The sequence below is a fragment of the Aquila chrysaetos genome, chromosome 17 (assembly GCF_900496995.4).
Source record: "Aquila chrysaetos chrysaetos chromosome 17, bAquChr1.4, whole genome shotgun sequence".
Classification (NCBI taxonomy): domain Eukaryota; kingdom Metazoa; phylum Chordata; class Aves; order Accipitriformes; family Accipitridae; genus Aquila; species Aquila chrysaetos.
The window spans coordinates 9,226,173-9,252,147 of NC_044020.1; the positions used below are offsets into that span (position 1 = coordinate 9,226,173).

Genomic DNA, 25,975 nt, shown 5'->3' on the forward strand with positions numbered 1-25,975 from the left:
CAGTACTGTCGCCTGTAGTCAACTCCGACCCCCGCAGGAAGCAGCAGTTTCAGGATCACTTCTCCTCTTTCTTTTTTCTCTTCTTTTAGCTAAAGGACCTTCCTGATACCACACGTTTGTCGGTGTACTTTAGGCAACAGTTTTCTGTGTAAAATCCGCTGCAAGTTTCAAATTCCTCAAGAGTCCCATAGCGTTTCGCTCTCCCTCCCTGCTGGTCCAGATGGTCTGTAGCAGATGCTCATCCGAACTGTTCCGTGGCCGATGGTGCCGTATTAAAAAACTGAGCTATATTTAATACACACAGACACACAAGCATGCACACACAGACACGTATATATCTCTGTGTATATATAGCCTTAACTAGCTCTGGAGTTATTCATTGCTGATAAGCAGTACAAGGTTTCCCCCGATTGTTTTTCTGCCTATGTACCTGTGTTTCCTTAGAGCTGAACAGACTCATTTAGCTCTGGGAGAGTGTTTCCCCCCCACTCAGGTGCTCTCCGCTTGAGCTGCCTAATGCGGGGGCTGTACTGGCTTGGTGCTCAGCAGCCAGGGTTTCGCATGGCCACGCACCGCAGATGGCTTACAGGCTGTACAGAAGAAATCACAAAACCTGACATTTGAATGCAAATTATGCTTTCTGAGCTCCTGAGCTTGCCCTTTACCTCTGATAGCCCTCAAAGCCTGAAGTGGCTGTGTGGGTCCCTCCCTCCAGGCCTCGGCACAGCGTGCAGCACCGAGCCCGGCCATGAGGGGCTCCCTCTTCGGCTTTTTTACGATCCCCATAATCTTGGCATTGAATGTGATGCAATCTTCCATGCCGTTACCCTTGAAATCCCTCGTGACAGGAGAGTATCGCTTTGTTATTGCCCTTGGACATGTGGAATGAAGAGGCAAAGGGCACCTTCGCGCCAGGTGGCGAGAGGCCCCGGCCCGCTCAGGCGGTGTGGGACAGCACACGGCATGTTCGGCTTCTGCCTGGCCCTCTAACCACAAGGCTGTATTTCTTTCCTTACAGCAATGTTGACAGAGCCTGGAAAAAACAGTCTTTTTTTTTTTTTTCCTTTCTTTTAATCTCTGGGGTAACGGTTACACAAGCAGGAGCCGAGGGGCCTCTGGAGGCTCGGGGCTCGCGCTAGCTCGGTGCTGGGACAGGCGTCTGTGAGCAGGCCGCGAGTCCTTCCCCACACACACCCACCCGGCTGGGCCTCTCCCTTCTCCGCCTGCTCACCGGGCACCCAGTCGCCTCTGAATAGCTTGAGTAGATCTTGGCTGCGGCTCGCAGGGGTCTGAGTTAGCGTTGGCCGGAATAGCGCGAATGAGTGATTACGTGTGCCTGTGCTTATGCAATGTCTGAAACTTCCCTCCGCCTGTCTCTATCCCCGGGACGCTGGCAGGCTTTTTTGGCAGCCTCGGGAGAGTCGTCTTCCACACCGCACAGCGCACTCGCTCAATATATCCAATTAATTAAATTGCAGTGCTGCAAGTGAAAGCGGCTTTGTTTGTGCATTAGCGTTTGAGGGATATGGACTGGGAAGATGCTGCGCAGGGGTGCGTGTGTATGTGCTGGCTGGAGGCATTGCCTAGAGCGCCCTTCTGCTTTAGTGCCAGGAACTCGCGTTGCCTCGTGGGATTAATCTTGTAATTAATCTTTAAAACAGGATGAAACTCCTCCTTTCCTTTAAATGCTCCCTCTCCTTCCTTTCTGTCAGCTGTTTGCTTTTAATGTTTATCAAACTAAAAAAACTAAGGAGCTTTTTTCTAACATAAAATAAGAGTCCAAGTTACCTTGTTCTCTGTATGTATTTGAATGGGATTGCATGTTACATGCTTGTGTTTGTGCTTTTTCTCAGGCTTAAAGCAAGAATAAAGTCACTCACCTCTGCTGTCTCTGCTATGGGCAGCCTTCTGCTGCTGCAATCTCGGAAAGGACGATAGGCCATGGAGGAGATGCCCAGACATGTGCAGCTTTACTAACTAGGAGACCTTGTAAAAGAGACTTGGAAATGAGCAACTGCTGAATGACTTCTTTTGAAGTCAGTCCCTCCACATGGAAGCTCCCTTTTAATTCCACCATGCTCCCTGGCATTCCCCTTGCCTGAGCTCGTGGGGAATCTTTCATCACCACTGACATCAGCCATCTACCGGATGTGGTTTGTTTGGAAATTAAACGTGGAGTCTGAAAATGATCACGACCCTGTGTGCTTGTGAGTCCTTGCAGTTTGTTGCAGGCGTTTGTTTGTGCCTTGGCATGACTGCAGCTGCCCCTCTGTTCCTGAGGAACAGATCAGTATCAAAAGGATAGGGTATAGTTTGCATGCGTGGGTGTTGCTGGGTGTTTGTGTTTTCAATCTCTTTGATTGAGAAACCCTGAAGTCCAATGCAAGGCTGCCAAATTTTTCCTCTGTGACCCTCTCCCAGCTCTCTATTGAAGTGCAGCTCTTGGGGTGATGGCAAGCGGTAGGGGCTCCCTCTCCCAGCCAGTCCTGGGGAGTCCACAGCCCTCACGAGCCCAGCTTGGGCGTGGGGAGGAAAGCTGACTCACTGGTGGAGTAGGGCTCGAGAACCCAGCCTTAAAAATAAATGAAAGGAAAAGGCTTTCAGTGGGCTAGTGCTGCAGGATGTGCCGGCCACTTCAAGTTTATTTAGCGCTGTGTTTGGAGCTTGCTTGGGAGCAAGTGAGTTGTGTCTAACGTGAACAACCTTTGGTCTTAAACCTAGATTCTTGAACTGTGTTCACCGGCTGCCTTCCTGATAAGGATATCGAGTTACCTGGAATATAGGAATGCAAAGCAGCATCAGCAGGTTTCCCAACTCTGGGTTTGTATCGGATTCTCCAGAACATGCTGCCACTCTAGTAAACAGACTTGTTTTGCTGCAAGAAGGCCAAAGGAAACAATTATGATTAATTAGTTTAACCTTATGTAAATTGTGGGCTATAAAACTTCACCAGATTGTTTCCTGTTTGAATTCCTGCATATCTTTGTAGGGAAACCTCCAGTCTTCAATTAAAAATGGCTTGAGTCGAAGAATTCACACTGTTCCTTCATGATTGATTGTTCTCCCTTTTTTTAATAGTGACCCTTTATAACCACGATGAATGGATCTGGCTTCAGCTTATAAACTTAGCTGCAAGCTGGTAGAGCCATTCTCTAAGTCTTATTCCCTGTTTCGGTACTTAAAAAAGTTCATGTTCTGCATTCGTTTCCTCTTTGACAAGCTGAATATATTGGTTTCTTCTTTTGTTATTTGCTTTTATTTTTGAGGCAGTATTTCCAGCTCCACAGTGATTCTTGTGATTCTCTGAACTTTCTCCAGTTGTTCAACACCCTTTTTTTGGAATTTGGCAGTATAGCATTGAAACCTGGCTGTGGCCAGTAGCAGCTGCATCCACCATGAGCATGGAGAAAATGAATTCCTGCTTCACACCCCTCTGTTTTCTGAAGTACTCAAACCCATGCACTCTGGGTTGTGCAGGGGGGACAGGCTTGTGCAGCAGGTTGTGTGATCGGCATGAGGCTGTAGTACAAAGCTGTAGCTGTGGGTTGAGCTTTACAGGGCGACTTCTTTTAAATATGAAGGCTCAATTTAAGAAACAAGTACAAACAAAAAACCCAACCCTGAAATAAATAATAAAAGGCAAAATTTCTGCAATACCATTACCTCCCTGCTGTTCTTTGGCTGTGTAAGCCCAGCACTGGCCTCACAGCACGGGATGGCCGTGCGAGGGTCCCCAGCGCTCAGCTGCTCCTAGGACCGCATGAGACCTCGATGCTCTGGCTGAGGGGCTCAACCTGGGGTGTAGCAGGGGGTCTCTTGCATTCGGAGCATGAGCATGCATCTGCAGTAATTCCTCCCCAGGTCTTCCTTTGTGCACCCAGCGCTTGTGGTACCTGTCCCACGGATGCTCCTTCAGCCATATTTCTCCCAGGGTCCCAAGTCCTTCTTGAGATCTCTGCTTCTGATTGTCAGTCACCTGAGCATGACCTGCAGCCTTTTGTTTGCAGCAATAAGATTTTTATTTTTTTTTTAACCTTCAGCTCTATTTAAAACATGTCACTTGTTTATGGCTGCTTACCAAGTACTCTGTGTTTTGGTTTTGTGACCGGACCTTTTTATTACTTGCTGCTCCTGCTGATGCTGCGTTATCTGCAAACTTCAGCAGTAGTGACTTTTCCTCTCATGTCATTGATTACATATTACAGTCTGGGGCCAAGAACTGTTCCCTGTGGAAACCCACTGAAAACCTGTGGTGCAACAAGCTCATTTGCGTTTTGTATCTGGAGATTTCTTATTTCTTTATCACACTGAATGTGTGGCCTGTTGACTTCGTATCACCAGCTTTGTTTTGTACAGCACCAAGTCAGTTGTCTTATGAGAGACAAGGTGTATTAATCTTGTAATATTATTACAAAAAGAGATAAAATTTGGGAACCTAGATTATCAGTTATTGTGGAATTATAAGCATCAATTAGATTTCTCTTCCTTTTATTCTTGGACTCTTAACTACTCTCTTCCCTTCTCCATCTCTTCCCTTAGGAATGAACAGTAGGTAGGTTAACTTGCTGTTACTTTGGTTGCCTTGTTTACACCTAAATATTTTCATACTATTTTTTACAGTCCATTAGTATTGTCTCCTGTGGAAAATAGTTTCAAGAGCAACTTAGACTCTCTGTTTAGACTTTTCAGATGGAGGTTTTCTAAGTCTGCTAATTAAAATGTCCAGCTTTGAGTAGCTGTTGGTTTTAGATTCTCTTCCATTATTGTTGGGATGAAAATCATTTCATTACCATCCTGTGGGATGGCTGTATCATCTGTTCTCGTGTAAAGAGCAAGTAATTCAGAACCACCCCCTCCCAGGAATATTCAATTAAACATTTTGATCTTCCTCCCTCCCCCCCAATAACTGCAGCCAAGCAATGGCCTGATCTGTAATTAACATTCTTCTGGGTCCTGAGAAACTCAGAAGCAATCTTTTTTTCCTCTGAATTGTATTTTCTATTAATTCTTTCTTGTTTTCTAGGTTCTGTTTTATGTTATTTCTCAACAATTTTTCCTTTCTTCCAGTAGCCCAAATATGTAATACTGGGGGGAAGAGCTTTACATCTCACTTCTGCTTTTATTTCCATATTTTTTATTCTGTGTCTTGGCCATAACTCAGGTGGGGTTATGTAAGCAGGGTTGTTTGCCAGTGTGGCCTTCTCTTCACCTGCTGTGGTGAGATGGCAGGGGTTTCATTTTTTGTTGTTAGGCATGTGCTGAAATGTTCATAAATGATTTACAATCAACATTTCTTGGTTAAAGACCTTCTCTTAGGTTCTCTTGATCCTCTGTTTTATGGGGGCAGCTTGAAGAGCTTGACCATCTCTTTAGGACTGCAGAGCATGGGCTGGGGGATATGTTTGTTGCAGGAGAAGGGTAGGGCTGCACTGTGCGATGGCACGCTGGCACTGCTCCTGCAGCGGCGTGCCTCTGTCTTGCTGACTCGGGGACACAGGAGTCTAGTGCTGGCCCCTACTGAGTCTCCTTTCCTTCCTGAACCTGCCTTTTGGGTGGGGAAGAATAAATGAGGGTAAGTCCATAGGAGTCGCGAGAATGACCACTTTAGGATGGGCAGTTTTAAATGACAAGGCACAAAAGTCAGTGACACTTGGCAAAAATGTGCAACTGGGTACAGAGGAAGTTCTTGCACAACCTTAATATGCTGTTTATCTGTCGTAGGTTTATTTTATCCCTTCCAAAGCACTATGACTTTCCTCCTCCTGTTGCTTTTCCTCTGCACCCTTACTCTTCTGGGTCTGCTCCTCCAGTGTCTTCGCCTGCAGCTTGTGGCTTCTTTCCCGATTCTGCTGATCTTCTTTACGTCCTGCAAGGTGATGACTAGCTTAGGCCTCTCTTTTACATGCTTGGGAGCAAAGGTCTGGAAATGGGAGGTACAGATGAAGGAAGGGGGTGCTGTCAATGGGGGAGACAAAAGAAGCTGAAATGCCTGTTCACAGGTAAATGAAGGCAACACCAGTTTGAAAGTCTCCCCTGTATTATGAGGACTCGTGAGGGGAGAGAGCCAGCACACATGTTAGTAAATAAGCTGTTCCGCTAGTCTCTGCATTTCTGGAAAGAAGCATAGAGAAGAAGTAAGCACACAACTTTGGTTTTTGTTTTTGTTTAAGACCTGGTCTTAGGATACAGATGTTTCTATCTACTGCTATTTTAGGTCCTGAACCTTAATCCAGTACCACTCCTATTTCTTTTTTTTTTATTTTATAAAGTTGACTGAAGTAATGTTTTCTGGCACTGTGACAAAAGACTTGTCACAGGAAATTGGAATACTGGCTCTCAAGTATGGGGTATCTTAAAATAATTTGTCTAGACGAATGCTACACATACTTTTGAGTATATATTTATTTGATCTTGTTCACATCCTGTCTTCTTGTTTCCTTTCTCTCTACAGCTTTCAGTAAAGCTTCAAAACAAACTGGTCTGCCTTTGACAAGAGTAAAAACCAAGTGACCCCCCACCACTCTTGTGGTGACATAAAATGAAATTACTCTTTCCTCAGAGGGAAGGTGCCAAAGTACCAGTGCTGATGGAGGTACTGGACCATACAAAATGAGGTGCCAAAACGATTTCTGTGGGTTCTTGTGTGAATTTCAGCAGAGTTAAGGCTGTACAAGTGCAGCGTGGGCAACTTGGAAGTATCCGTCTCGTGGTATGGAGGACCACTGGAGGTGACTTCAAAACTGAAGGCTTTTTGCTGTGGAATGGGTTTGGGCAGGGCTGGCTCATCCAAAGCAGCTCTCTAGGTCACGGCTTCAGGTACAAAGTAGGAATGTTCTTCCCTGATGTTGTCATCATCAAGTATTATTGCTTTGCTCTTCCTTAGCTTTCTGGGGCAGTAGCTGGTTTGACATGAAGCATGCTGCAAAGCTGCAAGCTGGAAACGCTTTGACAGTTTGGGATGAGAAGTCTTTGATTATACCTGCTGTTGGCAAAGTATCAGCTCTGTATGCATACACAGTGTTTGGGCTTAGTGCAAGTTTATGGGAAGGATGAGAGAGATGTCAGATCCAGATCAAAACCCAGGATGTTTCTACTGAAAGCAAAGTATAGGACTTATTTACTGGAATGGGGTTCTTTAATGTAGTCGTTTGTTCCACTGTCTGTTGAGATCACATGCTGGAACAGAATTTGACATCAAACTTTTTTAGTGCGTGGTACTTAATGTGTAACACTCGGCGACAGCAGCACTGAACACAAAGTCCTGCCAGTGTTGTTTCTCTTTTTGCCCTGATAGTAGATATCTGTATGATAGAGGGGGCAGCAGTTTCTGCTGGGCAGGGTCTAAAACCCGTGGCAGCTAAGGTCATTGCTAGCCAAAGGCTGCTGATCCTTGAGCTCTGAATCAGGCAGGGGAGTTAATCTCCTGGGTAAGGTGATAAGACTTATGGATTTCTTCACATTTGTTTTGCAAAAGCACTCTATTTTTTTTTTTTTTCACCTTCTCTTGTGCTCAAGCACCTGTCTCTTTGAGTTCAAGAAAGGGTTATATATGTGTGGTGTGTTTTTTCTTTTTAAAACTTTACATGCATCTGCAATTTTAACCATTACGTCTATCAATATTAGGCAGCATTTATAAAAGCTAATTCATATTTTCCATAATCAACTCAGGGAGTCTTCATTTAGGCACTTGAAGAGATAGTCTGACTCTTCAGAAATTAAGAGCACTTAAATAAACATTTAGGAGCTTAAGTTTGTGTCCTTTCTTTTCAAGCCTCAGCTTCCATGCTTCTACTCTTAAAAACAAATGAACGAACAAACAAACCAGCAGAACCCCCCCCAGTACTAAAAATAAATCTGCAAAACAAAACCTACTAACTCTTTAGTGAAATAAAATGCCCAATCTCTCCTTAAGATGCCAATACTGATAGTAAAGCCTTACTTATTTTATAATAACTGGACAGCTTTAATTAGAGCGCCGAATTTTGACGGCTGGTGTGTAGGTTTGCAGCCAGCATTAGGAAAAAGAAGAAACGATCGCTACTGCAAGCTGGAACCCTGCCATTTAAACTTTGCAGCCATTAAAGAAGTAACATTGTTGAAGAAGAAAGCAACGATTTTTATTTTAAATGTCAAGTGTCCTGTCAATCAGGAGTGGCAAGCCAGACCGTGCAGCGAGTGCTGCTGACAGAGCAGAAGTTGTTGTTTCCTACCTACACTGCTCAGACTAATTTAAGATCCTCCTTTGAAAGATACTGGTTTGGTCCTCAGGGAGGGAGGCTGTTGCGAATGCTTTAAACATGAAACAGCTGAGCTGGAGAGCATCTGCATTCTGCAGGAGGCCCCCTGCACTAATGGGAACTTGGATGAGAAATCACGATTTTGCTGGGCTCTCCTAATGGCATCCTGGCAGAGCATGCCCACTGGGATGGTTATTGTTTCTGGGAGGTTGTGCCCATGGGCAGAGGCTGGCAGTTTCAAGTGTTGATTAACACGTGGGAACTGTGATGAGACCTTGCAGGGTGAGCAGATGAGCGAACTGCCGCTGGCCTGCAAGGCAGGTTACAGCATCTCTGTTTTAAGTAACCATCCCTGAATTGCATGCTGCTAGCCATCCATGGGGAGGGGGGTTTGTCTCTGTGTAGGCCAGCTGGACAGCCCCTGTGACTTCAGACTTCTGTCCCTGGTTATCCTTTCCTCCTTTCTGTTATATCCGTAAAGTCATCTGGGAGTTGGACTTGATGATCCTTATGGGTCCCTTCCAACTTGAGATAGTCTATGATCTCTAAAATGGGTGCAAGACTAGTGGATTCTGTTTAAAATACAGGAATTGTGCTGGCTGTGCCCTTTACAAAATGCTTATCTGTGTCCTTTGACAAGGGATGCTGTTACATGAGGACTGAGATTAATCTTCTTTGCTTCCCTCCCGTCCCATTTCCATGGTGAGGGAAGGTAAATGAAACCAAGTGCAGTGCGCCCAAATGTTGTAAAACGCTGCTGTAATGTTAAGATCTATCTGCATGCACTCAAGAAGAAACTGGAGTAACTGTTTTCTTTCAAAAGTGGCTGTAAGTTAAACCAGCTGTGCAACAAAATGTGTTATCCCTGCTGCTGAGCTCTTGGGCAGCAAACAAGACCATAAAAGCCCACTGGTGAATTTTAAAATTTGTACACAAAGGTTTCAGCTTGTCTGAAAACTTTCTTTTGCTGCTTATTTTTTCGCTAAACACTGGGTAGTTACCCAGAAGACACTAGTTAGATGTAAAACTTGCGGTAAATGCAAGTTCCTTCTAAAGAGCCTGTGGGTGTACCTGGGGCATAACCCAGCAAATTAGTATTATCTCACAACAAATATTTATGACTGGTGTTGCATGCCTGGAGCATAGCTGGGGCAAAAAAAACCCCAAACAACTGCATCTATTCCTTTCTTTGCTAGATAATTTTTAATAACATAACTGTTCTCTTTAAGTATCTTGCCTGGGTGCCAAAAATCATCAGAGACACCAATGACTAAGTTTTGGAAGCTGAGCTACCCTCTCTGTCTAGGGTGAGTCACGCTAACTGGAGGTGGTGGGGAGAGGCTTGCCCCTACTTTTGGTGGTTTGGAGGCTCGTGAAAGGCAGACCTGTCAGTCAGGCTTGTCTTGCAGCCTCTGCAATCACTGGTGGTAAAGAATTGTGACCCTGCTGCTCACCAGGTGAAGAGAAGGGCACGGGGAGAAGTGATGGAGAGTTTCAGTTTTCTATGGTTCTGCTGCTCAAGCTGGCAGCCTGAGAGCTGATGTACGAGACAAATGAAGTGCATACCAGTAAGCCTGGTGTAAGAGGCAAAAAAAAATAAGGGGGGAAAAAAAAAGTAGCCGAGACAAAAGAATGAATGCATCTGACCTGAGAGCATAATCCAGACGCTTGCTTGCAACACAGAATTAATAATGTATTTTGAGGTCTCAGCCAGGGACCCAGATGGGGGGAGCCTTGTTGAAGAGCTTCCAGCTAGCTGACTCACCGTTCTGGTGCTCTGGCCCCCGTGACTCACTCCTCTCCGAGTTTGGCTCTTTTGGGGAGAGGGTGGGAAATAGCAAAACATGCGCCCAGCCTGTTGAAAAGTTAGACTAGATCCAAGAACTATGCACTGGGGGAAGGGCAGGAGAATGTGAGAAGGATTTTCCTATTTTATATGACTCCAAAGAGGCTTGGGCTAGGAATGAGCAATGGCATCCTTTTCTCTGCTTGCAGACAGTGGGCTTAAGAGACACTGAACTTCAGGGTTGTTTCTCGCCCTTGCTTCAACTGCACAAGGGCTTCTGTTTTTTTTGTTGGGTTTTTTTCTTTTCTTTTTTTTCAACCCATATTTAGTCCTACTTATTGTAGAGTTTAATTTTGGTTTTAATTCTCTTTTTAAATCCAAAATACTTTTTTCTTGGGGGGGGTGGAGATGGGGGTGGTGTTAAGTAAAATGAAAAAATATTTTGGAACAAGGAAAGGCCTTGGAAAGGCCACAGTTCTTGAAAACTCCCCCCGATTAGTTAAAAATAAATACATCTCCTCTTTGTTGATTGTGGGCTGGAAATACTTGAGTGTTTGCAATGGAAGTGTGTGCATGCATGTGTGCATAATGGAGTGGATTATAAGATTTGCTCAGCATGAACTTCAGCATTTCCAGCTGTGTAACCTGAGCAAGTTGGGAAGATGTGCAGATTTAATTACCATGTAAATCTATTAGCTCTGAATTTCCTGGCATTTGTTTTGCTGATGACACAACCTGAATGTTATTAACTTTGTGGATTTTTTTAATCCGTCCAAATTTTTTTTTTTTTTTTTTTTTTTTTTTTTTTTTTGGTGCTTAAAATGAGTAATTGCTGGTGTGAGACTCCAAATGATCATATCTGCTGTTATGGTGGATCTCTTTGCTGTTTTCAAATAACAATTTCATGTTACTCTTCATAACCTCCCGCAAATGAGGCAATTTCAGTGTAGTTAATGACCAGAGAGTAAAGAATTTTACAGTGGAGTAAAATAATTGAGCAACTATTTCTTGGTGTCTTGGTTTTGATTTTTACACTATAGAAGATAAACACCTAGAAATCTGAGGTTCCCTTTGTTTGCCCTTGGCAGGTACGTAAGCCAGTGTTGTGTAAATCTCTCTGCTGTGTTATCAGCATGTTTTAGGCATGACTTGGGGGGACTGTTTACAGTCCTCAGTCTTTCTGTTCTCTGCTGTGGCTGCATCTAAGACTTTTCTCCTGCCATCAGAAAGCTCTTCCAGCTATTTTGGTCCTCCATCAGGCTGAGAGTGAGAATCTCTGTGTCCTGTTTAAGAGTAAGCAGTCAGATGTGCCTGCAGTCGCATGCTTAATGCTGTGGTCTGTCCAAAGGGTCTCTTGGCAAATCAGATTTCAGCTATTTCAGGTGTGGTTGCATTAATTTTTTCAAATACTCACTGCCAAATACAGTTGGTGTGTCCCGTCCCCCCCCCAAATTAATAAAGGTAAGCACCCTGGTATATCAAACTGTATAGGGTGCAGCCTTCTGTTCTTCCACTCTTTCTCCATATGGGGATGTTGGTGAATGGCTCTGTGGGCTTGGTCTTATCTCTTTTTCATCCCCCATCTTTGGAATCAATCTTATGGAAAAATACTGTATTGCTGCCAGGCTGTCCTTCGTTTCTCACCCTTGTAAGAGCAATGCAGCAGGAGCTTGGATCTGTGCCTCATAACAGTGATGTATCAATGCACCCCATGCCAGCTCTTCTGTCCCCTGCAGGGCATATGTGAGTGAATTGCAGAGTGAGGCTCCATCAGTAGCTCTTCTCAAAGCTGACAAAGATGGGTACCATGCGATACAAGCCGTTGCTGAGTTTGGAGAAGGGTGAGTGGTAGCCAGCTTCTCTGCTGCAAACATAAAGGATTTCTGGAATGGGAAGAAGTTGAGAGAAGTGATGTACCTGAAAATCTGCACAATTTGTGTTTGAATCTCTGAAAATTAGCTGATTCCTGAGTGCCAGTGAGTACTAAGAACAGTTGTCTTGGTTGTTGGAGGCTGGTGCACACTGACACCTCCAGTCCATCACCAATGAACTTGGAACAGGAAAGTCAACAGCACCATGTCTGGGAAGAAAACACCTGCCTTGAGGAAGCTTTTTAACCTGTGCCTTGGGGTTTAACCTTGGGGCTGGACATGCAGAAAGTCACAGACTTCTCTGCTGTGTTGTCATCATTGGTAGGCTGGTGTGTGCAGTCCTCTAGGAGCAGCATCTCTAGGCACAGTTCTTCATTAGCTAAAAAGGGCAGGTCTCTGCTCCAAGCCCCTATGGGTAGATGCTGCACTTGCAAACCCAGGCAGAGCTGCTAGTGAGGTGCGTGATGCCTTTTACAGCTCTTGCCATGCAGTCAAGTCTAGAGCTCAACCCATGAAGGTTGACCAGCACGTATGTGCCATCTTTAACAACTGGCACCTTGCCTGGATGCCCCAGAGCTTGAAGCCTTTTGATAGCAGCTGTGACTCCTACTGAGACCTCCTCAGCTACCATATAAGCAGCTGCCAGATGTCTGTGAAACGTGTGCTTGGTTCCTTGAAAAGAAGATGGTATCTCCATGTAGCCACACTCCTTGATCTGTTTGATGCTATTAACTAGAAATGCTGCTATCTTTTGTGATATTTTCGTTTTTTATCTCCTACACACCTTTGTTTATGCGAACCACAAAGAGCTGCTGAAGAAATTATTAGCTTTCCTCCCTGTTATCTTAATGTGGGAGGAAATTGAGGGGGGGAAGGAGGGGGCAAATTCACGCCTGTGGTGCATGTTTACTTCCCCATGGATGGGGGCTGGTTTGTGGTCTCCCCTTTCTCCCCCCTTTCCTCATCTCCTTCAGGAGCACTGCCTTACACATTACGTGGACTCTGATTCCTTTGATCCCCTTGCCCCCCACCCCCCATTATTGCTACTCAAGCCTAACGAGATAAGTATCAGGCAGTTTTGTCCCTATGGGTAGATGGTGGGCTTCATTTTTATCCCATGAGTGCCTGTTGGGTAGAAGGGGTGCTTCCACCTGGGCAGTTCATCTTGTGGAGGGGGATTGATCCCTCCAGGACGGGGAGACCTCAGGGTGAGCCAGGAGGGAGCTATTAACTTCCAGGAGGGGAATATCTTGAATTTGTGGGTGGTTCTCACCCCAGCATGTTGCATGTAGGCTGCTTGGAGAGCAGGGCTTGTTCTGCAGTGTGCCAGGGTGCTGCTGCTGCAGCTGCCCTCTGGGGTGGCTCTGCTGGAAAGGGTGCGTTGTGCTGCTACAGTCAGTGTGTAGGACTTGCAGGTGATGCAGTGTGTTCTCCAGGCTCAGCAAAGCCTGCCACTTGTTTAATAATTTAAATATAGTTATGAAGTGTCATGTGGGGCTCTTGACTTTTCTTCATTCCTTTGTTAGTGAGTTCTTAGAAAGTCAATTTTCTGAACATGACTTTCATTCTTAGTCATGATAATGTCACATCTTTAGACAACTGGGGCTAGTGCTGCTCTTGTCTGGCTTCAAGTCATCTGGCGGAGAAGTCAGCACTGCCATGCACCTGGCAAAGCCCGAGTCTCTGTTTTACTTCAGAGATGTTCATTTCATCAGACAAGAAAGAAAAAAAACCCCACCTCGTCCCTTAGGCAGAGCTGGAGAAAAGGGCCTTTGTCTGGCAGGAACAGGCAGATGCTGTGGAGAGCTACAGCCCGTGGCCCAGCTGGTCTGCAGCCAAATACTACTTTCGAAGAGCTATCCAAAATCCGCTGCGCACCAGGATGGGAGAGCTCTCCTCTCTTTGCTTACCGTGGGGTGATGTCTGTAGGTGTTTTGTGTTCCCCAAAAGCACCCAGGTTATAGGCAGGAGCAAATGTCCAACCAGATTGGTGGTGAAACTCTGTGGGGCTGCAACGTACTTTCTCTCTGTGAACAGGAGTGCTGCTGTTTTGTCTGTCTCTTCAAGGTTCTGGGGGAAGGGGAAGCAGAAGATAAGGTTACATCTGTCCTAAATCCATGACTTTTTACAGAGGTTAAAATTCCAGCTGAACACATCCCTTTGCTATGTAGAGAGAATAGTTTAATAATTCAAGCAGACTCCTTGTACCAACACATGTCTGCAGTTAGTGCTGTGACTGCCAGCGGGATGTGAGGCTAGCAGGAAGCTGGCAACAGAGCTGTCTACAGAGGTATTAAAAACAAAAAAAGAAAAGAAGAAAAAAAAGGCATATTTTCAATGCAAGTGCTCTTTTCTCTTTTTTTTTTAAAGGTGAACTCTCTGTGTGAAAGATGCCAAGCTGAAACCCACAGACAAAGAATTTCTTTCTTTTGCAAGCAAATATCTATACAGGTTCTATGGGTAAAATTCTCAGTTTCCTCCCTAAATTGCCCTTTCCTGTTCCTGAGTGCAGGAGTAGTTGCTGCCGTATCAGAATTGAAGGTTATTCTGTGGCTTTCCAGCTCTCGAAGTGGCTGATGACCGCTCTGCAGAAGCAGAGAAGGGAGCACGAAGAGGAGGAGGAGGAGGGCTGGCAATGGGAGAGCGTGCTTTGGAAAGACAGAGGGAACAGCTTAGGTGTAGGTGGAAGTTTGAAACCGGATGGTTTCTGCTGTAGCTGCTGCTCAGATGCCTTTTCTTTTTTAATTCTCTAGGCAAATGGAGCCACTTTAAATGAGACAATTGTTTTCTTAAGGAAAAAAAAATAATAAAGCAAACTAGCTTTAAGCATTCACTGTATTAGAGATGTGTATAACATATGAAAGATTCCTGTAAATCAAGTGGTGGTGGTTTTTGTAATCACCGAGTGAGAAGTCGTCCAGATCCCTAAAATTCTCTGTTTCCAGAGTTAGGTAGCTGTGCAGTCTGACCTGTGGCAATCATTTGAGTCTTCTCTATTGACTGGTATTCAAATTTGTATCACAGACCATTAAAAATAAGATTAAAAATCATAATGAAACTAGAGAATAATTTTAAAAACTGATTGACAATTTATTTGCTATCAGACAATTCTGTTGTAAATGCAAATTCTTTTCTTCTTCACAGCTTGCTGCTTTGCAGCTGCATGTGAAAGGAGAAAGCACAAATGTTGATGAACATGTTGAATACCCTTTTCCACCCCAAGGTCCTCTTTCTCTCTAGTTTGGGGAAGTTGAATGTTTGTTTCCTTCTTTGCTTTTCCTCAAGTGGTTTTAGGAAAATTCCCCATTCAGAAAGAGAAAAAAAGAAAAAAAAAAAATCTAATGTACCTAACTTTAATCAAATGGAAGAAGTAAAATAACGTTTGATATGAATTTCTTCCATATCAAAGCAGTAATAGACAGAAGGCTAATAGAAATCTTTATTTGTGAATTTGCCAAAAATAGCTGAGTAGCCTGTGATCATTTTGTCTTTCAGTTGAGTCTGTTAAATTAGAACATCTAAGTAGTGTCAGACTAAGTCAACACTTAGGTATGATATTTTCAAGGATGACATCCTCAGATTGGATGACGCTGGTGATGAAGTAGCTGTGTGTAGAAACCAGGGTACAAATATTGTAGCAGCCCTATTTCAGCATCTGCTAGTCATCAGTCAGAATAATGCATGCAAGAATTAGAAAGAGGGAAATGTTCTAACCAGCTTTAGGAAAATATGCAAACAAATGTAATTGACTCTCACCATTAGCCCAAATGAAAAGAGGTATGTAGACTGTGGGGGAAAAATTGTCCCTAAGAAAGGCACTGCTTTTTAATAAGTTCATGCTTGACTTCTGTCGTGGTTGGGAAGTATTTCTGTCCTTGTTTACACTTTAATGGCTGCCTACCTTGTTTTACTCAGTGTCTTTATTGATGCACTAGGGTGTTCAACTAGTCTTGAGCATCCTTTTTCTTTCTTCTTTGCATAGTGGGGAATTGCAGTTTATACGTTTATCCTTGCAGATGTTGGGAGGCAGCCCTGGATGTGAAGTGCTAGCAAGTCCTTGGGTATCAAAATTAAAATAAACAAGGCTTTCTAAGGTGGTCATGACCCTCTTGCTGAGTCATCTGCGAGTTTGTTTAGTAGTGTTATCATTTAAAGTAAGTAAATATGAGGCTACAAATCTGTTTTGCCATTTGTAAAGGCTTTACTTGAGCTAGCTTGCTATTCCAGCATAGCAACTGTGGTCCTTTTTTTATTGCCTTATGTTTAGTAAATATTTTCTTTTCCTGAGTGTCAGTCAGAATTGACTGAAGCCTTATTAATTTTGAAAGAAGGCACAGTTAGCATTCGTGAGCATCTTGGAAGAGGCGCTCAAACTTCCAGGGGACTGTGAGAGCCGGCTGTGCTCAGTGTTTTCCAGCATCAGGCTTCAAGGCCACAGGTGTTGCTGGAGCTGTGAAATGTGCGTGCATGGGGCTGCGAGCACACCGCTTCCCTCATGGGTTTATACAATATTGACTTGTTTGATTCTTAATTTAGCCTACAGGAAGCCAAATCTTGAATTCAGTGTTTGTTTCTGCAGGAGAGAGCCAGAGGAAGAGCCAAGATCAATACTGCTTGCAAAAACAGAGCAAATCAAACAGACTTAGACTTTTGTAGGATCATGCCCCAATCAACAAAGACTCCTATATAAGATGGTAGATAATGCCTGATTGTTTGGAAAAGCTCGTTACAATTCCTTGTACAAATATTTTTGTACAAAAATAGAATTCTTTGTGAGAACGAGATGAGCAGGAATGGTTTCTTGCAATGCAGTTTCTTGGTCTGTCAAAGATGTAGTCTTCTGACGTTGGAAACAAAACCAAAAAGAGATGCAGAGGTTTTGGCTATTGATGGGAACTGCATTGGAGTCTCAAGGAAGTAGATCAGAGGAGTTGGTTTGTGCTCATTTTGAATAAGAAACAAACGTAAAGTTATCCTACTACGTACAGCCATAACATGCGCTGTCGGTGTAATGAATTAAGTGTAATCGATAAAGTGGTAATTAGTACTGGCTGTCAGGAGCTTTAGCTCTGGGGCCTAGAAGCTGGATATGGGCTCTAGTCCTAGGTGGAATGCAACTTCTAAAATAGATAAATCAACCAGGAAACCCATTTTATAGCAAATGTGTTAATTGCTTGGCTGGGGACATGCATGGACCCGTTTTCCTAAGACTGTGCTGTATGTTCTGTTCAGCTAAAATAGTCATATGTGGTGTCAGAGTCTGTGTCTGAGTGCGTTTCCTTTTTCTTCTCTGCTTCAGTGAACATTAACCCAATGTATTCTATTCCACACACAGAGTGTTCTGGTGATAAATCCTGCAGTATCTTTCACACTGAGTGAAATGTGCTTTCCCATTTTTAGTGGCATGCTGTAGTGAGTACCTTTGGGGGGGGGGGTGCGCGGGGAGGAGGCTGCTTCAGGACGTGACTACCATGCTTCTATTTTCCATTTTCATTGCAAGTTAATCACAAGCTCTTCTGTTATAATGTATGCCTCTGAGAGGACTTTTGTTCTAGCTTTAGCTCTTCAGCTTGAAGTAGTGATTGGAGTAGGAGGTCGTTAGGCAGGGCTGGTAGATCCTGCTGCTGACTGGCACAGATGCCTGGTGCAGATACTGGAATTGTTCTGATCAATGCTCTCCTGTTGTTGGCATGACAGACAGGCAAGGAGATAAACTTTTTCCCCCCTTTTTATCTCCACAGCACTTCACAGAGTTCCTGGATGAGTTTTCACCCGATGTCCTAGGCCAGCTCTTGAATGATCCCTTCTTGTCTGAGAAGAATGAAATAATGGAGGTGGAACTGTCTCCAGCGTCCCCAGCACCCCTCATCCAGGCAGAACACAGCTACTCCCTCTGTGGGGACTCTCGACCCCAGTCTCCCTTGACCCACATCTCGACCGATGACAACTTTAATGAAGGTACTACGCACTGAGCCCTTGTTCATTTGTCGTGATGATGCAGTAATGAAATGTTCCTGGTGGCATGATGATGCGCTAGGGCTGCATGTGAACGCTCTTTGCCAATTGATATAACTACAATGAAATCGCAGAAGAGATTTGTTTAACTCTGCAGGCACTGTGAATAAAGAAACTCGTCTATAGACAGGGAAATTGCGCTCAGCAGAAGTTACTAGGTTTGCACTGTAAACATTTTGAATTAGAAGTAAAGTGCCCATCAAAAAGAAATGGGAGAAGGGCCAGAAATACACATGTACCTGAATCTGTGGTTGTTGAAGATAAGTGGAGACTGATAAACCAAATGAGTCAAATGAGGACCACCATGAAGTCTGGGTACCGTAGAATGTGACATGTAAGAAAAGGGTGAGGTGGGTTTTGTTTGGTCTTCTGGAGAAAAGGCAAAGGGGAGATCTTATTGCTGTCTATGGCTATCTGATTAAAGGGTGCAGAGAAACACAAAGCTCGATTCATCTGAGATACACAGTGGTAGTACAAGAGGTAATGGTTTCAAGTTGCAAGAAAGGAAATTCCAGTTGGTTGTTAGGAAAATCATTTTCACCATGAGAGTGGGTCAGACATTTGAACAGGTGTCCAGAGAGGCTGTGAAGTCTTCATCTGTGGAGATATTCAAAGCTGAGCTAGGCGCGGCCCTGAGCAACCTGATCCAAATTGGCCATACACTGAATGAGGAGTTGGGCAAGATGGTCTCCAGAGGTCCCTTCAAAGCTACATAACTTCAGGTTTATTAAAAACAAACCAACCAACCTTTTAAACTACACTTATTTTTCAGTAGGGAGTATCTGGAGCTTTCTGGTATCCCAAAATGAAAATCAGGTCATCGTATTTATGTTTCTAAATACATGCATAGGAATGTAACTTCAGGTGCTGCCCCAGTCTTGCTGAACCTGTCTTGCTGAAGTCCTAGGGGTTTTTTTCCTTTTTAGAAAATTAAAAAAAAGGCAAAGAAAAAAAATAATGCCCATCAAGAAGTTATCGGTGAACTTCTAAAGACATAACTGCAATTTTATAGATTCTGTGGTTGTAGGAAATGGTGATGCATAGAAAATAATGAAAACCAACAGCATTTTTTAGCAGTTATCTTTAATTCAGCAGTTATAAACATCTGGAGGGGGAAAAAAGGGAAATGCAGAAATGGTGGGAGGAAGAGATCCAACCTGCTTGTTTTGGCGTGAAGATGCCTGCTGGGAGGAAGGGGAGTTCAAGGTAAAAGCTAGTGGTTGGTGGAGGAGCAAGGCCATGAATATCTGGTAGCTATTAGGAATAATCACCATGGCAGACTTTGACTCCTAATAATTGGTTTATGTCTTCAACATTAGCTTTACAGTGAAAAGCAGTAGAATACTAAGCTGCATCACAATAAAAGGGAAAGAGATTAGTGCTTATGTCTAAGCATTAACAAGCTAAGCTGTTTATGAAGATCCACCAGGACATGAGTTTTCAAAGGCTGACAGTTTTGTAGTCCAAAGCACTCTGTTAAAACAAGTTGCGGTCTGTTAGAGCTTTCACAAGAGGACAACTAATAAAACCTGTGAGAAGGCTTTTCAATGTGGGGCAGGGTTTTTGGAGATGTTCTTGAAACATCATCTACATAAAGCCTTCCCATTTTATATTTTCTAACTGTTTTATGTGTGTATTTTTAAGTTAATACATACAGAAGATATTAATTGTGGCAGGAGAAACAAGCAGAAGAAACTTTGGAAACGAAGCTTCTCTGGAAGTTAACAGGAAGAAGCTTCAAACTAGGTTAAAAGTGAGGGGAGTTTCCTTTGGGGAAAAATCCTGAAGAAATTCATACTGCTGAGACCACTGGGTAATTAATAGAGCTCTAGTCAAATGATGTTTTAAAAAGCCAAGAAACATTAACAAGTGGGTTTAAAAATAGAAAATGAATGGAAAGCATTTCATCTTCTGTTCACTCTGCAGAGTGTTTCATAACAGAGGAGGAGGAGTTGTGCTTGGTGTTTGGGATTTTATTTAATCTTAACCCTGGAATCACGCTTATGACCTTTCAATAACTATTGACTTCAAAACAGTGACGCTCAGAGAAATACTTGAGGAAATTGCAGAATTACAGTCAACATGGCTGGTTGATAGATATTCAAAGGCATCACCCTGATGATTTTTCAGTCCTTGAGTCCGTGAGAGCAGGAGAGGGGGATTTTGTGGGTGGCAGTACTGCAGGGTTTGACCCTGGAGATTAAAAGCATCTTTGTTGTTAGACAGCGGAGGTACACAGTGCTCCTGACAACTCTGGTGAATGCCAGTCCCCTTGGTGGAGTAAGGGGACAGATGCTGGGAGCATCAGTGTCCTTTTGGGGAGCAGGAGGTACAGGGTGCGGAGTGGGAGGTCCATGTGCTCCAGCATGATCTCCCACTGCCGAGGAACTGGGAGTGGTTTTGTGGAGTAGCAGGGGCTGAGAAATGAGGTTGGCTGAGGGACTTACGTAAAGAACTTGCAAAAAATTTACATTCTCCAAATAACCACCGCACTGGGCAGATTGGTGAGCTCTTAACAGCTGTTGTGTTTTGATGGTTTTTCCATGGCGAGGCTTCATGATTCTGCAGGACCCTGGAGTTGCAGGACTGGGAGTAGAAGCAGGCTAGTGAGGAGGCTCATGTATGACACTTGCATGTGTGTGTGCACGCGTGCTGTGGACACACGTGCTGTGGACCTGCGTGCCTGCAGTCAGCAGCAGTGCGAGGAGGAAGAGGATGGCACAGAGCAGTTAAGCTCATTCTGAATGCTGTTTCAGAGCTTCGCCCTTAGCTCTAGAGGACTAAGGGCCTGGTGGTGTGCACAGAGCACGTGGCAAACAAGCTTTGTTCTTGCTTTGCAGTGAAGTCAGTAACGTGATGTTTCTTCTTTTTAACTCTTGGCAGTTGTCCTGGCAATGAGCGCTGACGGGTTGCTTTCCAGGCTGTACAAAAATGCCATCCCCTCCTAGGCCAGTGGGCGTTTATGGGCAGGCAAAGGCAGGGGAAATGTGATGAGGGGGAAAACCCAGGATTTTCTAGGGCTAGGCCCCTTAGCCCATGTGGCTAGATAATGCGTACTGGGAAATGGCGGCTGTTACGGGTCTTACTGTCGCTGTGACACCAGCAGTTACTCTGTTAGCGTGACCTGGAGCTGCAAACTCCTTTCAGCAAAGGCAACTTTTTGGGCGCCATGTGCTAGCGTATATTGAGATGCAAGCTGGCTCCCCGTGTCACTTCTAACTCAGTGCATGTTAATTGTGTAACGCTAATCAGCTGCTCAGCCCTCGGGTGCCATTTCTGTGCCAGGAGCAGGCAGGTGGCTGCCGACCTCTGTGCCGGCCCGGCCTGCCGGTGAGCGGTACGCTGCCAGACAGAGGCCGCCTGCCATGAGGGGGGACGGGGGGTGGCTTGTACCACACGAGTCTGGTGTCCTAAAGGGAAGCGTACTTGTCTGCCTTTAAAAATAGCCTTAAAACCTGAAGTGTGCTATCATGGTGACAGGCCTAGTTGGAGGGGCAGGAGCGACGCTTGGGGGTGCCTGGCCCATCCTGGGGCAGGGTCCTGCCGGCTGTGTGGGCCCAGGGTGACCCCAGCTGTTGGTCCCAGCCCTGTGGTGCTGGCACCGGCGTGCTGCCATAAGATCAAGGTCCCACCACCGGTTTTCCCCAGTTATTCGCTCTTCTGACTTCACTGTATTGAGGGTATTTCCCCAGCCTCGCGCAGAAGAACTTTTCTGAATAGTCGCAGGTTGTTGCTAGTGTGGGGTCTCTGAACGTGTCAGTCCCTAAATCTCCAGCCTATGAAAGCATTGGCAAGAGTAACTATTTTAAAGCAGATGTGAGCAAGATGTCTGGCATTTAGTTGTTTGGTTTTTTCCCTCCTGAGAATCTATTCTTACATTCAATTTTGCATAAACTTTAAAGATACTAGAGAGAGATATTTATAGGCCTGACTTGCTTGCTTGCAGCTGGCTGATCGTGTGCTTTTGTTTGCCTGAACTGGTGAATAAGGCACCTGGCCTGGGGAGGACTCCAGGCTGGAACATGAAAAAGGAGGCTGCGTCCCAGGTACCGATGAGCCACACCAGTTGCGCTGCCGTTTCTTTCACAGCAGGTTTCCACTTTCTAGTTGCGAGCCCTGGGTTTTTTGAGACAACTGCAGAGTAGCTGCGACGAAGCACAGTGGGTAGTTGTGAAGTGGAAAATACTTCTTGGAAGGAAATGAAGGTGGGAGGGGAGGCTGGGAATAGGGCTGATGGGTAAGGGAGACCTTTTGCTGCGCATCAGGGCCTTTTGGGGCACAGGTTCACTTCTGACAGTTGTAAATGGTTAGGGGAAAAAGCTTTATTTTCTATTACAGCTGGTGCATGTCTGTCTTCACTTTTCCAGTCTTTGTAGCCTTTTGGAAAGGGAGACCTGTGGATCAGACAGCCAGGAGCAAGGCAAGAACCAAGTTTCAGCAGGGACTATGGTTAGCCTCCTGTGTGACTTGAGATGCGAGCGTAGGGTCCTTGCCTGCCCTCCGATGCTTCACCTTGTCAGCCATAGGCACAAACTTTAGGACAGTGGCTGCTCCTTGTGAGAGATGTGTGAGATCCATAGGGGAGAACCAAGTACAAGTAATACTGAGGGGCTGGTGTGCAGCAGGAATGTGGAGACAGAGGCTGCAGCGTCTGTCTGAGGCTCTTCATCCTCTGGATCAGCTCAAGTGATAGAGGTTGGTTTGCAGTGGGCATGTGTTTGCTTTTTGTGTGTGTTTTTTAGCTTGTGAGCCTGGTGGGGCTCAGACAGTGGAGAGCCGACTAGTCATTTGTATGGTTTCTCTCCTCAAAATGTGGCCAGGTGGCTGGGTGCGTTCCTTTCCCCATCCCCTGAGGGCTCTGCTTTTGAGACTAGTCTTGGTCCCCACCTGCCCCTCCTGTTCCTGCTTTCCTGCCTAGGAATGCTTTGAAGTTACTGTTGGATTTGAAGCGGCTTGTCTTGGCTAAAGGTTTGACAGACTGATTGCAGAAATGGTATGTTTCTATTTTATGCTTAGCTGTGCCAAAACTGGGGCTGGCCGCAGAATATAACCTGTATTGTTACTGGGTTTCTTACTGCTGAGGTTATTTTTTCCTGTAATGTGCTTTTAAAACCCAAATTTTCCTTTTAAGCTTCAACTCTTATCTCCCTACATGGTTTGAAAAAGAAAAAAAAAAACCAAACAAGAAACCCAAAACAAACAAAACCCCGAAAATCATTGTATATGGCTCCCAATTCTCCAGGGCAAGTAGCCTGTCAACGATAAATCCAGCCCTCATCTCAGGAAGCGCTTTGTACAGGAAAATGCTTGCTTATGTATGGAGTCCACAAGCAGTAATCAATGTCACGTGCTGTCTCTTCACAGAGGCACCTGTAGGCTTGAGGCTCAGGGTGGTCTTCATATATTTTATATGTATACATATATATACAAACATATAATATATGTGTATATATATAAGTCATAATATATTTGTTATGTATAGTAGGCTATATTATATATCCTAATTTTATTTTTTTTATATAGGCTCTGTACATAGAGAGGGTTGCATTGTCCTGCTTCTGTCTGTTTTTCTCCAAATACTGAATCAGTGAAATGTGAACAATGAACATGGAACCTCCTCTGCCCTGACTTTAAAGAAAATGGAACTGGACAAAGAAACTCACTTGTGTTTTGAAAAGATGCTGTCAAAGCCATACTGATAACTTTTGTGAGCACATTCCAATGCAACTTTTTTTCTGTGTGGGTTTTTTATTTTTGTGTGTTTATTTAGGAAATGAGGAGGAAGCCATTTGGTCATGATAGCCTGTATGTGGGTGATTTTTGTGTGGAAGGGTAGCAGTCAGTTCTTGTCAGCATCTGCAGTTTTAAAGGATGAGAAGAGTTTTGAACTTTTACACATCCAAGGTCCAAAATCTCAGTAGGTCACTCTGAATCAAGCCTGTAACTTCTACTTGGGCAGCAGTGTGTCTGAAAAATGTCAGTTTTGATTTAGAGGTGGACATTTTGGTGCTTACTTATGCTTACTGTTAATAATTGACAACTTTATTTGTAGTCAGACATCCTTTAGCTTCCAGTTCCACATATGAAATTTCCTTATGGCCTTTGTTCCTGCTGGAGTAAAGAACCATCTGCTCTCAGAAACCTCTTTCCCCAGGTGTTTGTAGGCTGTGATTAAGTTCCCTCTTGATTTCTGCTTGGATACAGTTTAAATGAACTGCACTTCCTTGGTGTTTCCCTACAGGGGCTCTCTTCTGGACATTGAGCTATTGCAGTTCCTTTCTAAACAAAGGGACATTTGCAGTTCCTTTTCAAAACTCTGTGTCAAGTGACCACAGGAGCTGATTTCGCAGGAATAGTTTCCCTAATGATGCATATTAGGGGAATGCTCCTCCTACTTCCAGTCCTGCTGTTTCTGAAACCAGTGATCTCATTCTCTCCGTAGTGTTGCACTGGGAGTTCATGCTCACTTAGTTATGTGCTGTGAGCATCAAGTCCTTTTAAAGTGTGTCGAAGCCTGATTGCTGCCATAATAGATATATGCCTTCACAACATCCACATGGGTTGTGGGGAGAAAAATACAGATAGGTGAGAGAGAACTGTTTTATTTGAACACGGTGCTTCTGTGGATAATTTTCACATATCTTTAAAAAAAAAACCAAACAACCAAAACACAAACCATAGTCTTTTACAGGACATTTAATAGTATCAAGCTTTAAGGCTGTAAATCCAAGCTACCATCTCAGTCTGTGCCTCACTCCCATATATATAAAGGGCGATGCTATAAAAATAACATTTTTCTACCCCTAAGCAAAATAATTAAAAACATCAGGGACAGTATCCCAACTGATAGCTAAGCTTGTGTAAAGTCTTAGTCTGAAGGGAGGTTAAAGCAGAACCTGTAACCCCAAGACATCTCCTGGCTGGCTGTATGTGACAAGATGATTCTGATTGAAAACTGTCAAATTCTCTGCAGGAAAGAGGGTATTGACCCTGATTGTTTAGGTATGGGAGAACAATGTGTCCTTGTTTCTATCTTAATAACTTTGATAGTGGTACAAATAATCTGTGGGTTTTAGATGGACTCCGTGCCACTCAAAGGGGGGGTGCCGGTGTGACTGGTGATCCTTTGTTAGGAGAAAGGCTACTTCTGCTGTGCTTTGTGATTACTGTGTATCGCTGCTGCTCATCTTTGCCCATTTATTTAATTTTCCCTTCCTGGCACTTTAAAAAGGACCCCAATGTTTGGTAGTCAAACAGTATCTCCTTTGTCAAGGCTGTTTCGAGGGCTTTGGTTTCATTATTTGCGGTGGGAGTGTGTGTGCATGCTGGGAGGGGGAAATGCCATCTGGAAAATCTGTAAGAGAAACTGTTTGTCGATGAATGTGGGCTCTCACCTCATGGAGGAGAAGGGGGGTAGCAGCAGTGGCATTGGAGTTCAGCATTTCAGGCATGATAAACAGGGCTTGTGTCTGCCATGGGGTGTTACATGAGCCCAGAGCTGGGCACTGGGAACGGTGCAAGCCCAGGGGGAAGACAAGGAAGCAGTTATTCCTCCAGAAAGGTCCAACTTGCCTTTGGGAGGCTGGAAAGGCTCAGACTGCAGAGCTGGGGACGCTGAACTTCCCTGCGAGCAGCATGTCCAGCAGCACGCCCAGAACCTGTGCATCAGCAGAGGCCCTTTCGGGTTCGTGGTGAGGTGTTTCTGCCGACAGAGAGTGAGCAGCCATTTCCCCTGCAAACAAGTTGTGAGCCTCTTCCAGGAGTTGTTTTTCCCTTGCAGTTAGCCAGCTCCCAGTTTGCAGTTGTATTTCTGTGGTGTAGAGCTAGTAAGCACCCTTGGATCCTGCTGCTAGCTGTATAGGGGTGGCAACCTCAGAGGTAGGATCCAGGAAAGGACCAAACACTTGTCCAAAATACAGCTTTACAAATGTGGACCCTTGGTGCAAGTTTAAGCACCATCTGAGTCAAAGTGTCTTATTAACATGTGATGAGCCGAGTCTGAGACTGCATACTGTTGTACATGGCACAGCTGTACAGAAGCCATGCGGGCTGTGCATCCAAGCCCT

The 25,975-nt window shown here is 44.5% G+C and overlaps 1 protein-coding gene across 2 annotated transcripts in view; it reads left to right on the forward strand.

Moving 5' to 3' along the window:
• CREB3L2 (cAMP responsive element binding protein 3 like 2) overlaps positions 1 to 25,975 on the forward strand; it is an 83,959-nt gene that overhangs the window by 26,537 nt on the left and 31,447 nt on the right. For both annotated transcript variants that reach the window (XM_030040180.2, XM_030040179.1), the window contains exon 2: positions 17,636 to 17,852. In XM_030040180.2, coding sequence (XP_029896040.1) covers positions 17,636 to 17,852 — 217 coding nt within the window. The remainder of the gene's footprint in view (positions 1 to 17,635; positions 17,853 to 25,975) is intronic.